Source organism: Eumetopias jubatus, unplaced genomic scaffold (genome assembly GCF_037043125.1).
Source record: "Eumetopias jubatus isolate StellerSeaLion01/CBP00866 unplaced genomic scaffold, mEumJub1_p1.0 scaffold_6, whole genome shotgun sequence".
In the NCBI taxonomy this organism is placed as follows: Eukaryota; Metazoa; Chordata; class Mammalia; order Carnivora; family Otariidae; genus Eumetopias; species Eumetopias jubatus.
Genome location: NW_028274812.1, coordinates 103,999,424 through 104,015,175, shown reverse-complemented (window position 1 = coordinate 104,015,175; position 15,752 = coordinate 103,999,424). Strand labels below are relative to the sequence as shown.

General features: G+C 44.9%; 1 protein-coding gene across 3 annotated transcripts in view; it reads right to left on the bottom strand.

Annotated features, from left to right (window-relative positions):
• ADGRF5 (adhesion G protein-coupled receptor F5) overlaps positions 1 to 15,752 on the bottom strand; it is a 52,022-nt gene that overhangs the window by 14,605 nt on the left and 21,665 nt on the right. For 2 of the 3 annotated variants that reach the window (XM_088024357.1, XM_028097721.2), the window contains 5 exons: positions 14,782 to 14,924; positions 11,268 to 11,489; positions 9,875 to 10,078; positions 4,358 to 4,528; positions 2,034 to 2,243 (listed from right to left, as the gene is read on the bottom strand). In XM_088024357.1, coding sequence (XP_087880483.1) covers positions 2,034 to 2,243; positions 4,358 to 4,528; positions 9,875 to 10,078; positions 11,268 to 11,489; positions 14,782 to 14,924 — 950 coding nt within the window. Of the gene's footprint in view, positions 1 to 2,033; positions 2,244 to 2,396; positions 2,517 to 4,357; positions 4,529 to 9,874; positions 10,079 to 11,267; positions 11,490 to 14,781; positions 14,925 to 15,752 lie in introns of all 3 variants that reach the window. The other variant, XM_088024356.1, reaches the window with a different exon arrangement.

Here is a 15,752-nt window from a genome sequence, read left to right as displayed (position 1 = left end):
CAAGAGTTGCATGCTCTACGAACTGAGCCAGCCAGGCATCCCAGGAATTGCATTTCAAACCAGGTTCCCAACACCTACTCCAAGGCTCTTTCATTAACCCAGGGGGGAAAATTGGAATTTTGGTGCGTGCTAGGCTGAGGAGTTCTTCAAAGACCGTTGCCAGCCAGCTGGAGCTCTGTGGTGGTGGGATGTTCCCTCACTCCATCTGTGAGTGAGTAGACATTCCGGTTCCCGGGCGCCATCGCACCATCAAAGCGTGTGGAGGGTGTAGGCTGAAATCCTTGAGAAAGCTTCCCCTGTGGACCCTGGAGTTGGACATCTGATGTCTGACTCCCATCTAGTAAAGTCTAAAGGCGAGAGGCTGGCTGGCCTTTCTGGAGGACAGAGGAAAGGCTTCAGCAAGAGTAGCCTGTGCAGCCCGTGCCTGGTGAGGCAGAGTAGGCTGAGCACGGTCTTTGTGTCGAGCTTCTAGAGAGGACCTTATCCCAGTGGTCTTTATACCAGGGTCCATCGGAGGATGAGCCACCACCTGAGCAGTGGCCATGGGGACAGTACAGGAAGATTATAACAGCACCTACAGTTGAGTAAGACCCTTTGACTTTCTCTACATTTCTTCTCTTTGCCCCAACTCTGGAAGAACCAGAGCAGCAACTTAGCCAGGGGTAAAACAGGTAGAACAAGGACAGAGAACAAACCTCCTTCTGTTTCTGTTGGGAGGAATGGAAATGTAGCTTCAATATAAAATAAAAGCGTAGTTGATTTAGATGAGAACGGATTTTTCTTAGGGCCCGAGTATGGGACCGTTAAAGAGTTTATGTTCCTGGAAAAGTGACGGCTCCTCCTCAGTTATGGCTCCTCAGGAGGAAAGAGAAATTGGACAGAGTAGGTGTAAGCTCAGCACAGGAGAAAAATACTCCATCTTCTGATAGTATGCTACCAAGTGATGTGGTTTTAAAAATGCCCCCAGCGGAGGCCAGCCACAGAGTGACACCTTATTTCTACAATGTTGCCTAGGCCTTATATGAACAAATAAAGACGTGGGACTCGTAGGACCTGGGCAGATGAAACTTAGAGTTAAGGAAAGCCTTCAGAGTGGAGTGGTCAAGGGTTGGCCGGACAGTCTCCATTTCACCCTGGCTCTGCCATTCACCAGGTGTATAACCTCAGATATTTTACTTACCCTCACTGGGCCTCAGTTTCTTCATCTGTAAAATGGGGACACTAATAACACTGTCCTCTAGGTTTATTGTTTTAAATGAACTAACCCACTCAAACACTTAGCATGACGCCTATCACATATGAAGGACTCAATACATGTCAGTTATTATTGCAGCAATTCTATCAAATCCTTCTTTTCCCTCCAAATCTTTGCATTTCTTTCCAACATGAATAACGTGTAGAGATAAATACGAAATACAAGTGTTCCTTTCTTTGGAACCAGGCATATAAATCCTTTACCTAGATTTTTTTAATATCACGACTCGGTGAAGCACTCCTAAAAGTCTGGTAAAACTACTTTTAAAAATAATCCCCTTGGGGCGCCTGGGTGGCTTAGTTAGGTAAGTGTCTGACTCTTGGTTTTGGCTCAGGTCGTGAGATCGAACCTGGCGTGGGACTCCACACTCAGCGGGGAGTCTGCTTGGGATTCTCTCTCCCATTCCCTGCCCCTCCCGCTTGTGCTCTCTCTCTCTCTCTCTCTAAAATAAATAAGTACATCTTTAAAAATAAAGAGCAAAACAGTCCTCTTAACTTCATGGCAAGAGCACAGGTTCTTGAATCGGAGAACCCAGTTCCAGTCCTGACTCTGCACCTTGAGATGCAGGAGCCTGGGAGCATTTGTTATTCTCTCTGAGCCTCTGTTTCCACATCTATACAATGGAGATTGCGACACCTTCCCCTAAAGAGCTCTTGCATGAAGTGTGGTGGCACAGGCACGTCCCGGGCCAGCCCCTCCAGAGATGGTCCCTCTTACAGGGTGTTCCCAGGGGCCCCGGGGCAGCATGGCAGCAGAGGGTCTGGGGTCTCGCACCCACCATTCCATTCCCGGGTCGCGATCTTCACTCTCAGCACCGACTCTGCTCCAGCAGCAGACCTCCTCGTGGTATAAAACTTTTGGTATATTTTAATTCCAGCAGAAGTGTTCCAGTACACCTCATCATAGTTACTCACATCACTGATGCACTTTATGGAAAAATTTTGTCCCTCAGAAACAGAAATTGGGTCCGGGGTTATTGTTAGGTTGGCTGAAAGAACGCACACAGAACGGACAAAAGAAAAACCAACAACAAGCACAAGGTTTAGTCTTTCTGGTGACATCGACACAGGAGTGAAATTTAAGACAGAGGCAGAGAGCATGGGCTGTCCTGACTCCACTGGTGTCAATGTGGGATGGGTACCTTGCGGCTCCTGGGTTTTCTTTGTTTCTATGCTGTTCCCGGTGATGCTCTCAACTGTACTCATTTCCATCTCCTGCCTTGGGAACTCGTGCACTTCCCCTTTGTGGCTGGGATTATCTCCTGATGATCGGCAGGGCAAAAGGTTGCAAACTTAGGGCTGTTGACTTAACCCAAGCTCCCCTCCAACCTCTTCTGTGCCAGATGGCTCTGTTCTTATAACAACGCCATTCTCTACTCTTTTAAAACACGTTTTAAATAATACCATGTTGTATTTTAATTTCTCTCCTTCTATATCTCTTCTTCATAAACATGTGAACCTCTCAAGAGCAGAACTCTCTTTTCTGTGTCTTTGCATTGCCCAGGACTTAGCACTGACTATAGTACACATCAATACTTACTAAGCTGAAGAGTGATTTCTGGAACAACATTCGAAGTACAGGGATGGTAGAATGTATTGCCCAAATAATTATACCAGGACTGTCTCAGGCAAACTGGGAGGGATAGGCACCTTAACTCTAAGTCTCTCTACATTTACTCCTCCTTATGAGAATGTCCTCATACATTCATGAGGAATTATTCATCAAAAATGTTAACAAGACCCTTACAAAGGTAAGGGCTTATAGGAACAGTTCACTTTTTCTGGCCTCTGCTTCTATCTTTCTACCCCTCTTTGAGCATGCCATTGACTTTTCAAAATGCCATTCCCTTTTATTTCCTAGGGGTGAACAGTTTCATGCCTTGAGCCCACTGACGTCAGCCTGCTTTTCCCAACAGTGTAAAATCTTGCCCTTCGTCACAACCAAAAGAAATCAGGCCTTTCTATAGTGCCCCTTAGAAGCTGGGATCCCAATGTCCAGATACAGTCCCCTGGTCGCATAAGCATGGATTGCTGTGTCCCTCCCATGGGCCTCACTGGCTGTAGGGATCTGGCGTAGAGATGCCTTTCTAAGGTTGGGCGGTTTCTGAGAGTGGAAAGGGAGAGGCTCATGGAACCCTGAATCTGGTCCTCTTGATTCTCAGACGAGGTCCAAACTACCAGACCAGTGGTTTTCAGTGAAGGCTAAACACGTTTCTATGACAACCAAAAGCCCACCTAATCAACACAACTCTGAGTCGAAACCTGAAGTGTACAACTGCTCTCACTGCAGAAAGTTGCAAATTGCTCAAAAGACCCACTAGCTCGTCTATGGCGATAATATTTTCAGATAAGCGTCATCTTGATCTTTGTAAAAATGCTAAGTCACGAGAGTAACAAGTGTGAGCAAGAGTCATCAGTAGTGTTGACATGAGCCTTTCTCCAAATTGTTCAAGGGTGTCGGATGAGTGACCTGAGTAGTTCATTTTTTTGTAAGATGGGGAGAAAAACAACACGTGTGGGTGTCCCGTTTTTGCAGATAGGGGTGAAGTCAGAATGTTTTATTACACGAGGAGAAGAAATGACACTTTTGAAAAGAGGCCTAACTCAGTCGAAAGCCTTTAGTCAAAAAGACTAAAAACACTCAAGGCACAACTGTAAAATGACCACAAAGTATCCGATTATTAAAGCTTCCTGCAGCAGAGGTGGAGTGGGAGGGGAGGGAGGGCAGAGCAGGTCTTCGCCTGCTGGTGATGGGCCATGCGCCAGGCTACTGGCGTGCAAGGGAGGATGCGATCACGGGAGGAAAGGGGAAAATTTGGGGCACCACCCTTGACATAAATTCAATGCTTAAACAGAACTAATCCAAGGGTGCCTTCTCAGTGCCAGGCGGACCTTCCCTTCCCTGTAGCCCTGGGTTCTCAGCCCTATCCTTCTTTCTTCTAAAGGCTTCCTCTGAATTCAAATGGGCCAGAGGGAAATCCCCCTCTGTCGCCCACTTGTGATTGACCCCAACCACACTCCCGCTACCTCAGAGATATTCCCAGGGGATTGACAGCCCTGGCTTGAGGTGCAAGGCTAAAGATCCTAATGAAGGAGTCCTCACCCACAGAGGTGAATGTCACTTCTATGTTCTTGCCGCCTCTGGCCCCGTGGCTGCTGACGAACTCACACGCATAGACGACCGTCGTTCCAGCTGACCCGCTGGGACACTGAGTCCCATCCGCCCTGAGGGTGTACCTGCTGCAGCCGGACTCTAGGTCAGTTTCAGGGTTGCCTGCAATGACATAAGTAGTTCTTTCACTGTCACAGTTGGCTGACTATTTGATTTAGGGGCAAAGAGGTCCCATCAGTGAAAAAGAATTATTATTTAAACCCGATTTCTTCTCTTTGGAGAAGAAGGATTGTATGGTGGTTAGGTCTGCAGACTCGGGAGCCAGGTGGCCTGGCTGCAGATCCCAAACTACCACTTCCTAGCGGAGTAGGGTTGAAAAAGTCACTCAACTGCTCTCTGCTTCAGTTTCTCCACATGGAAAGTGGGGATGACTAATCATAGCTACAACCCCAGATCATAGTCAGGTCAAATGAGTTAAGATACACAGACACTTAGAACAGCACCTGGTTGGGCCGGCCCCTCACACAGACCATTAGAGATGGTCGCTGGGGCAGGAAAAATTAAAAATTAAAAAAAAGAGAGAGAGAGAGAGAGAAGTAAGGTGTTTGGATATGATTTCAACTGCAAGGAAAAAAGATGCCAGATTATTTAGACCATTATTATTGAAAGGAGAAAGAAGCCTCCTTCCTTCTTCTTCCCGTTGATGCTTACTTCTTAACTTGTCTTTTGAGGCCCAGCTTTACCGTCAAACTGATGTGCAAGACAATGAGTTTTCAGAATCAATAATATAGAGAGACGTACAGAAGAAATGATAATGCATAGTAGAGAGGAAACCTCTAAGCCACTAAATACATTATGGAGGTTGAAGGAGGGGAGTTTTCTTTGGGAGACTAGGGAAGATTTCAGAGAAGAACAGAGGTTTGCTCTAGGTCTTGAAAGACAGAAATGGTGGCTGGAGTGTTCTGGGGTGCGGTTGTATGTGTGAATCAGTACCCCTTGGAGGATGTGGTGTTCCAGTAGCCTGCTTCGGGAGCTGGAGCTGGGGGGGTGGTAAAAAGCCCCTAATCCCATTCACAACTCAAGTGGCTCTGCTATGGCCTGCTTTGCATATCAGATTTCAGTTCTCCACCAGAGTGGTTTTGCCTTCCTGGGGGACATTTGGCATTGTTTAGAGACAGTTCTGATTGTTACAAGTGGGGGTTCTACTGGTATCTAGTGAACAGAGGCCAAGGATGCCGATAAACATCCTACAATGCCTAGAACAGCTCCCCTCAGCAAAGAATTATCCAGCCCCAAATGTTACTAGTGCTGAGGCTGAGGTTTTGCTTGAAGAAAGATTTCTACAGTGAAGTCAGAAAACCACTGGTTCAAACAAAAGCACAGAATCTGTGGCTTGCTGTTCAGGAGACAAACAGTGGGGGGTGGGGGGAATGGGGGGCTACATTGTTCTGTGAGGCTGACACCTGTAGGTCCAGAAAGGCTCCAAAGAGATGGTAAACTCAGAAAATAAAAGCAAGATCTCTGATTGGCAGCATTCGCGTTGCACTTCATCTAGTTACCCCAGCACCCCTGCACCCTGGGGGCTCTGCCCCTCAGGGTCCTGCTCTAGAAGGTACTGAATGCAGCTAGTAAGTTGGTGTTGGGCTTTCTGGAGAAGAGATGACATGTGATCACATGTTTGCTTCTCAAGGCTAGATACTCTCCACAGAAGATTTGCCACCACACTGAGGAAAAGTGAGGAGATGGGTTTGTTTGTTTTTTTAATTTTTAAATGTTTCTTTTTCTTTTTTCTTTTTTTTTTTTATTGTGGCAGACTCAGTGTATTCAACTCTGTCTTAAATGTTTACGTTTATCATCATGGTTTTTTTCTCCCCACAAAAGCTTTGCAAAAATGGGTACCATTATCACTATTTAACAGACAAAAGTGGGATCAGTGAGGTGACCCAGCTGGGCACGCCCATGGCAGAGCCATGATGTGGCTTTTCAGGACTAAGTATTGTCTTCCTGGAGAGCACTTGGCTCAAGTTCTTTTTTTTTTTCTTTTATACAATTCTGTGGGCATTCCCACAAGTAGAGGAATCACTATTTAAAATCGGATTTAGCCGTGGCTCATTAGGAACACACAGAGAAACACCCAGGAGGAAAAAGAGCAAGGCTGGGGCGGGGCATCCCTAGCTCCTGTCAGGGAGATCCTGGGCCGAGCACAGAAAGCCTCAGTGTCTCATGTGTACAATGAATAGCTGGACTAAATGCATCATCCTCACGCCCCTCCGCCCAATAAAATCTGCTGTGAAATTTAAGAAAATATGCCACCGCCTGTGATGTGGAGAACAAAGTCAAGAGAAATGCAGATAAAATTAGATTTCCATATAACCTGCAGCCCATGGACAAATACTTGAGGCAGGCAGGGTATACCCTTCCTCCAGGAACTCCCAATCTTAATGTTAATGCCTTGCTAGGGGAAAAAAAAACCACCTTAGCTTGACAATAGTCAGGGGTCCAGGATCCTGTAAGTCTTCTCTAACATATGAAAATCCTTTTGGAAACTTCCTTTGTCTTTACTTCCCCCAACTCCAAAGTATATAATCAAGTGCTGCTCACAACCACAGTGCAGCAATTCCTGCCCAGGGGTCCTGCCCCCGTGCTTCAATAAAACCACATTTTAGCACCAAAAACTACTCAAGAATTCTTTCTTGGCGGTCGGCTCGTGGACCACACTTGAAACCGCATCACCTGGAGCCCTAACACAGAGATCCTGGTGTGGTTGCTCTAGGGTAGAGCCCTGAGAGCTGGTCTGTTTAATAAACCCCTGGGGTGACCCTCACATGTAGCCAGGATGGAGACCACTGCCTTCAGGATGCTATGGACCACTTCCAGCTGCTTCTCTACTTAGGGTTCACCTCAGACCCTGAAGCCAGCCTGCCTCTAGGGGCACTTCATCAAGGGACTCCAAAGCCACAGGCTGATTTCTACTCAGTAAAGAAAAACAGCCAGTCTCCCTTCTTTATATCTGACTGATGCCCTGTTTGGCTGCAAGAAAAACCCAAACCAAACCCAACCAAAACAAAAGCATTTGAGACAGCACGCAGGCACACACAGTAACGTATGCTTAAACATTTCAGTGGGGCAATCAGGAAGAAAAGACACAAGTAAAGGGAGCGCGGAGTTTGAAGGTGTTCCCTCTCCTGTCACCCAAGGTCACAGCCAAGAGGGAGCTGGCCCCCTCTTGTAGAGATTCAGTTGTTTTATGAATACTCCGTGTGATCATGGGCCACTGGAGTGTGGTAGGCAGGGCCACGAAGAAGTTTATGAACTCATTTGGGAACTGCTCTAACTTGTGGGCAAGGAGGGAATTAAGGCCCCATTAGTTTTTATCATCACACCACATAACAGCTACAGTGAGACTATAAACTCTGTTGCAGTTAGTTTCCCCCAGTTTGTCAATGCATTTCCGTGCAGGCGAAGCTAGCTAGTACTACACCAGGCAGGCGAGATGCTGCACCAATAATAGTAACTATTACCACCTCTACCATTACTACTACTGGTACTATTATTTCAGACCATTACCATCTATATCATTAGCTGCTGCCCCAGTGAGTTGAAACACTCCAGGAAGCCCCTCCCTATTCGAAAAAGACCACCCTCTTCACGCTAGAAATCCTACCACTGCTGGTTACCTTCTCTCTGTCTTATCCCTTGTGTTTTGAAAATGAAATGCGTCTGTTTCTGAGAGGAGGCGGTCCATTCAGTTCCTCGTGCTTTGGAGTGAATTATTTTGCTAGATTGTCTCCTACTGATCTGGAACAATGGGTGCTAAAGGAATCGTGGAATTTGGAGAGAGAGAGAGAGAGCTTCAGAGCAGGGGCTGCAAGCAGAGGAGGAAGGCAAGGTGCCGAGGGCAGAGGCTAAGTTCATCAGAGAATGAACGGACGGTGTGGGTCCCCGGGCGGCCAGCCCTGTGGCAGGAAATCCATTGTTCTGTAGCCGGGTCACCTGCACTGGGCATTAGGAATGTCTGAAGCAGTGGTGGCCACAGAGAGGTCCCTGAGCATCTGTACTGCAGACTTCCTGGTTCCTCTGCCAGAGGGCTAGGCTTTCAGCTCTTGGAGCTGAAAGTGCATTAAGTCAGTATCAAGGGAAATTTGCAAGGTCTTTCTCCCATCTGGCAGCTTCTCCAGGGTGCCTACACTTCCTCGTCCTGAAAAATCAAGGCAGTGACTAAACGTATCAGGTGTCAACATTTTCAACAGTTACCAGATGCCTCTCCCATTCTTCGGAGTATTTAAAGTAAAATACAGATGCAGCAGGTGAAATGTGCTTTGCAAATAGATGGGCTCAGGACAAGTTGCACGTAAATTAATCATTATTTTATTTTTTTATAACTTAATATAGTCTGATAGCAAAGACTCTGTACCATAAAGCCTTACCGCACCGATATATTTCACGAGTAAAGCCACATTTTACTTTAATTATTTTTTTAGTGTAAAGATGAACACGTAAAGCTGTCATTTCTTAAGGGAAGGATTGGAGCTTGTTACATGAAGTTTCTAGACAAAAAAGTCTCCTGCTCCAGAACAAACATTTCCAGATCAGCCTGCACCAGCACTGGTTCCTTAGGCATGGCTAACATAGTTTTGCCAAGGCAAACACTGGTCTTGCATAATCAGACCTGAGGTGAGTCTCTCTTTTTCTTTCTTTTCCTTTTTGACAACCTCAGATAAGTCAGTGTAGACCTCAATTTCCTTATTTGCAAATTGGAGGAAAAAAATGCCAGCTTCAAAATTGCGATCAGGGTTAAATGTGATCAAGAGTGATAACATATTTTTAAAACATTGGTTAATCATAAACTGTTATACAAAACAGAATCAGTATTGGTCTTTTAATTTATTATTATTATCATTCATCAGTATAAACGGGGGGGCTGGAGAATTTCCAGTAATATCTCAGATCTAAAAGGAAGCTAAGCAAGATCAGAAATTGACATGGAACCAATGAGAGACAAACAGGTCTACACCAAGAAATAAAAAAAGCAAAACAAGACAAAAACCACAAAGACACAGAATTAGGTAATACAGAAGGATGTAGGACAGAGGCAGAGATGTGAGAATGACAGACACCAAGAGAAGAGACACAGAAAGAGAAGTTCCGAGTCAGACTCCAAAGCAAAGCCAATGACCTCATCCTTAGCTCTTTGTCGAAGATGATGAGGGAAGGAAGGTGGGGGGCCAGCTTTTCTACAGGCAGGAGATACTGTGGACCTAAGTCATCACATCTTCCCAGCCAGGATCTTGTCTACAACCCAAGCATGACATTTGTATGCATGTATTTTTGGAATGTTGTTCTAGAATAGCTAAGTTGGAGTTGGCATCAAGCCTAGTTATGTTTTTATAGTCTGAAGTTTGGGAAAAAACAGCCATCTGACATTTCCTCTCCCACCCAGTGCATCTCCCATTTTTACTTGGCCAAAAGGCAAAAACGTACATGCAAAATGGCATCTAACATTCTTACCTGGAATGTTTATTTTCCCCTCCTGCTTCCATTCTATCGCGCTCCAATTAACATTAATCTCACTGCAGCAGTTCAAAGATACAGGATTGTTGTCGCACGTCACCTTCATTTCTTCAGTTGCCAAAATTCGGATGGGCGTGACATCTATTTTTTTTCTGGACTCATATTCAAAAATATCTAATGTCAGCTTGCAAATATATTCACCTGCATAGAATACACAAATGTATTTTTTTTAAAAGATTTATTTGTTTATTTCAGAGAGAGAGAGCGTGTGAACGAGCCAGGTGGGGGGGGGCAGAGGGAGAGGGAAACAGAGAATCTCCAGCAGACTCCTTGCTGAGCACGGAGCCTGACACAGGGCTCCATCTCAAGACCCCGAGATCACGACCGGAGCCAAAACCAAGAGTTGGATGCTCAACCAACCGCACCACCCAGGTGCCCCTACAATTGCATTTTTTCTTATTACATATATGGAATTCCTTAAAAGAATGATAGCCTCATCTCATGCGTCGTGACAGTACTTCCCGAAGCATCGTTTTCAAAAACATCCAAGACTTGCTCTAAACAACCCTAAAGAAACATTCAGGAAGGTCAATGCAGGTCATTTCTGATGCCACAAGTTAATGAGTAGAGAGATGTTCCAGGGAAGGAGCAGAAATCTCAGTCTTTGCTGATAAGAAAAACGGTGTGGTGATGAAAGAGGTAGAAAGGAAAAATTGCAAAGCCTCGGAGAATTAGAAGGTCAGGGATGATTTTGGCATTCTATTTAACTCTGCGGCAAAATCAGAATCCACAAAGATGTAACAGGACCCGTGTGTCTGCAACCCAACTTCTCTGTCAGGGAAAAAGAGATGCCCCTGCTGACATCTGGGTTACAATGGGGTTATTAGATTCTAGTGTCAGGTTTAAAACTTCTGCTTCTGTGGGTGTTGGGGAGGGGGAGTGGGAAGTGGGAGAGATTACAAGGGAATCCAAGAAAACTGCACGCAGAGGGTGATGGAAAAGATATGTTCGCTCTCCTGAGGAGGGTGGTAGTTTCACAGGTGCACACATATGTCACAACTTACTAAACGGCACCCTTTAAATATGTACAGCTTATTACATGTCAATTCCATCTCAACAAAGCTGTTTAAAATTTTTTAAAGATTAAAAACAAAAGATGGATTTTTGTCTCCATTTCCAACTCATAAGCCCTTGGTAAATGTGGAAATCTGTTTTTGTCTCCAAGGCTATATTTGCTTACTCATATGCCATGGGATTCATTTTTAATTTTGAAAAGTTGAGGCCAGTGACTTCTTTTCAAAGAGGAAAACACTATGTATATACTCCAAGGCTTGCTTCTTTATGAGCTGTTTGTTCCTTTCCCCGCACCCGTTCTTGGATGGAAACCCACCTGCATCGCCCGGAGTGATGTTGTAAATGGTGAGGCGCGATACTGAGGTCACGTTGTTGAGCACGGCGCTGTACACCGAGAATCTGCTGCTGTTCTGCAAGTCAGAGCGCCTTTCGACATGGTGCCAGGTCACGTTAGAGGACAAAACTTCGTTTTCACACACCAGATTTACCGTGTCCCCTTCAAAAATGATTTCTGGTATGATGGTGAACTTCGTTTCATCTGGAAACCCAAAGAAAAGGTATTAAGATCCCAGAGCAAACGAATGGAATTGAGACTACCCAGCAGGCACCCCCACCACATGGGGCTGTACTGCTTCTAGAAGGAGGCAACGCGTCTTCCTCCTTCCATCCCCGGACAGCCGGTGTCTGAGTCCCAAAGAGTTGCCACCTGCCAGATACCGGGGACAAGGCTTCCAGTTTGGAGTCTGAGCACACTCAATTGGACTCATTGGTAGTGATGTGGATTCCAAAGCTATTTTCAGTATTTCACATAGTCTGCTAGAAAAATGCTCACTTGCTTATAAAAAAGTCACACCAACTCATTTAAACCTCAAGTTTCTTTGCTACTGACTCAATAAGATCAACTGCCTCTTGACAATAATGGGTATCTTATACCACTGAAAGCTCTGTTGTATGTTTTTGGTGAATTATAAGTGGGGAAAAATAATTTCTTATAATAAAGTCTGTTAAGAATTAAGAATTTTTTTTAAAGACTTCATACGCATGGGCCCTTAAGAAGGAGAACTTTATAGACACACAGGTCCAGATTTGAATCCTGGTTCTGTGCCACACACAGCTGTGTGGCCCTAGGGAATTTACTTAGCCTCTCTGAGCCTCAGCTCATTGTCTGGAAAACAGGAGCAGTGAGAGCCACGGGGAGGTGATTTGGGGGAATAGTAGCTATTATTGTTTCCATGGTACAAATCAGGAGAACAATGGCATTAAGTCATTTCACAGAAATAAAACACAACATTTGCTTTTTGTGTTTATGGTTGTCCTTTGTTTACACAACATGCGTTTTTTTCCCTTTAAGCTGTGTTTCTTATTCCACATCCTTCATGAATTCCACATGTTGAGGAAATCAGAGGTGCTGGATAAGGGAAGCTCTATGAGGGCTGTTTTGCATGGGCTCCATGCTCAGGCCAGACCCTCTCCATATTGTCAACATGGGATCACAATACCCTAAAATTAATTTCAGGAGCTCTGATGTTCTAGTCAAAGTACCAAGGGATCTAAATATTTCTTATCACTTTTTTTAGGCTCCTGAATTAAAGAAGATTTTAAAATATCACACCCAACTGTTAAGAAACAAGACCTCCTGGGAATATTTAACGTAGCGAACTGACTCAGAAGTCATACAGACTTATGTTGCTTACTCTGTGTTCTTGAGCAAATTATTTACCCTCCCTCCTCTTCTAGTTCCTTCCCTATAAAATGCAGATAACAGGACCCATCTCACAGGATATGTGAGGACACAATTCTGTGTTAAGCTGGGCTTAACACAGAAAAGATACAATAACGACGTGTCTCTTCGTCATCACTGTGGCTAACAATAATGATTAGTAAGACCGTGGGTATCAGGTGGTTATATGGAATTGACCACGAATTTATGGGCGGTGATGAAAGAAAGGGGCATTCTGGTTAAGCGCCCCTGCTAATTAATCAAACATTAATTATTTTGAGGATGAATACACAACCAAATAAATGGAAATATTCTGAACATTGATTGCCCTGTGTTCTCCGTATTTCATAACGATTTAAAATAACTTTCTGATACCAACTCATTCATTCAGCTTTTTTTCTTTCTTGTTCTCTTCCTCTTCTCTGCCCCCCAGTAATAATTATAATTAAAGCAAAACAAAACCCAGTCTCTTGACCTTTTGGATATTTATACCCTAGGTAAATAGCAGTAACGCTATGGAGAGCCGGATGATGGGGGAGCTCTCCCGTGGAAATGTACATGACCTATGTTCCTGTTTATTGCTCGGAAGCTGTGCATATCACAGAATCATTCTGGTCTTCCAAGGAGATGGTTGCAGAGATGGATGCAGACGCTCTGCAGAAATGGTGTTGAGCTCCATTCACAATGACTTCATTGCTCTTTGGAAGGATAAGCCACAAACTCCAAAGCACTTTTGGGAACCGTACTGTCAGCAGCATGTTTCTGGACCAACAGTCAGCCGCTGATCAGTAACACTGCTAGATACCGGCTCCTTTAAATGGTTGACTATCCTCAACAGAACTGAAATTTGGGGGAAGGAGTAATCATAACCAAAGCTTACCTAGGCTAGAGCCTGATGTTCACCTATGCCGTCAGAACCATAAACATAAGGAATTTTTCGGGGTAAAACGTGTTGGTTGGGGGTGGTGTTGGGGGTCAGGAGGGAGTAGCATCGCTGGGTGCCTTCCATGGGAGCCCATACTTTTAGGCCACTTACTCCCCTTTCTTTAATTTTCCAGTTTTCACCTGTGTTGCTGTCTTATGTATTCTGGATTTTTATTTTGCTTTTTCTCTTGCTTATGTTATAGCACCTTCTTACAATTATGTATGTATCTTTCAATATTTTGTTTTTAAAAATGATCTGGTGTCTAACAATACCGGAGAATGTAAAGACAAAACTTATAAACCTATTGTAAGGATGGCTTAACCCTTGAGAAGGGGTGCCCTTTCTCCCAGGTGTGCCTGAAACAGTCCTTTCAGGGCCCTCCCTGCTGGGGGACAGTGCCACTCCAAGGAGGAATCACCTTGAGTCCAGAACCATGGACTGGAGTTAGCTAGAACATCCACCAGCAAATTCTTACCTGCCAAATCTCTGCCCAGCGGGCTATTTCCCAATTAATAATAGGTCCGCCCACCTAATGACACAACAGAACACAACTCTGTACCCATTTGTAAAATGGGGGAGAACATCTAACACCCCAGGATTTTATCACTGCTCTAGGTGATCCCAAGCAGGGGTTCTCAAACTTTCCCGTGCATCAGAACCACCTGGAGGGCTTGTTGAAACACCGATCGCCCTGGTTGGTCTGAGGTGGCCCTAAGAATCTATCTTTCTAACAAGTTTCCAGGTGGTGCTGATGCTGTTGGTCTGGGGGCCACACTTCAAGAACTACTGCTCTAAAATAACATTATCAATTGTTTAGTATCAATGCATTTCATGAATATCCCAACTCCCACCTCCATGTTAGTTTTTGGATGTTTGGGGCCTTCTAATTTTTTATTAAGAATCCATAAACCCAGATGGCTCTGTGACCCTCTGGTCAAATCTCTCTCAACCCTTCAACCCCCCCTTCCAACTGCAGTGACATTAGCCTGGTTGGGAGTCTCTGCACTGGCGCCTCAGATGGGGAGGGGGCAGTGGGCACATAAGTCTCTGTGTCAGGAACAAGGCAGTCTCTGTCCATGGAGGACATTGTAATGGAATTTCCTAGTTTTAAGCATAATGATAAATACCATTACTTTATCTAAATAAAATCCATGTACAGGAAAAATGTGCAGATGTCCTACTTACTGCTAGTAACTGCTTGAAAGGAGCTGTAGTCCATTTTGTAGGTCTGATTAAGGTTCTGCATTACTTGCTCGTTTGCTTTATGCATTAATTCGGGTGATGGTGTTGTCGTCTGGACCTCATATGTCACAACCACACTTCCAGGCCTGGATGGAGACCACTCAGTTTAGTAAGGCAGTGACTGACCTGGAAGAGTCTAGATCCTTATGGTGTATTTGCATGGGAGAAACAAAATGGCAGGAACAGCCTGGGCAGTTCTATCTTCAAGGGTTCACTCTAATCAACCTGTTATTAAACTCTAGTTGAAAGCCCGAGGCAGGGCTCACACATTCAAACAGCTGCAGACAGGTGACATAAATGAACAAAACAGCCAGACAGGAATGAGTGGAGTGAATCACAAAAGCTGGTCATAGGGTGGCAGGCACAACGCAGAGACTATTGTCACACGGCCATGCTGACCCAGGGGTACCAGATACGCTGAATGTTAAGGGAAGCCAAAATCCTGAATGTTTCCCTGAACATTCTTTATTCTTAAAATTGGCAACTAACTTTTTGAAACCCTGTGCTAACCCGCTCACGGCCGCCACGGTGCCCAACTCCAGGGGGAGCCATTCACACAGCAGCGTGCAACTGTGTGCTTGCGGCTGGCGGATGACTTCTCTTGAATAAAGGCATCATGCATGACATTATTTCATTTTTATAACTCAGAACTCACCAGACTGCAAACTTACCCCGTATCTGTTTGCAAAAGTTTTGCATGCACAGAATAAACACAAGGCTTTTGCTCACTTTCCATCTAAGTAGGTATATCTCTAGAGAGCAAGTTTCTGTTCTCAGCCATTGTCTCCCTCTTTAAGCCCCAGCAACCTGGTATTGTCTTCACTTCTACCAAAATGTTCCTGCTGTGTGCCCACATGATGCCCCCTAATGGGCTTTTTCTCCTTCTCTAACATATTGGTCTCTGCCATTGGGTA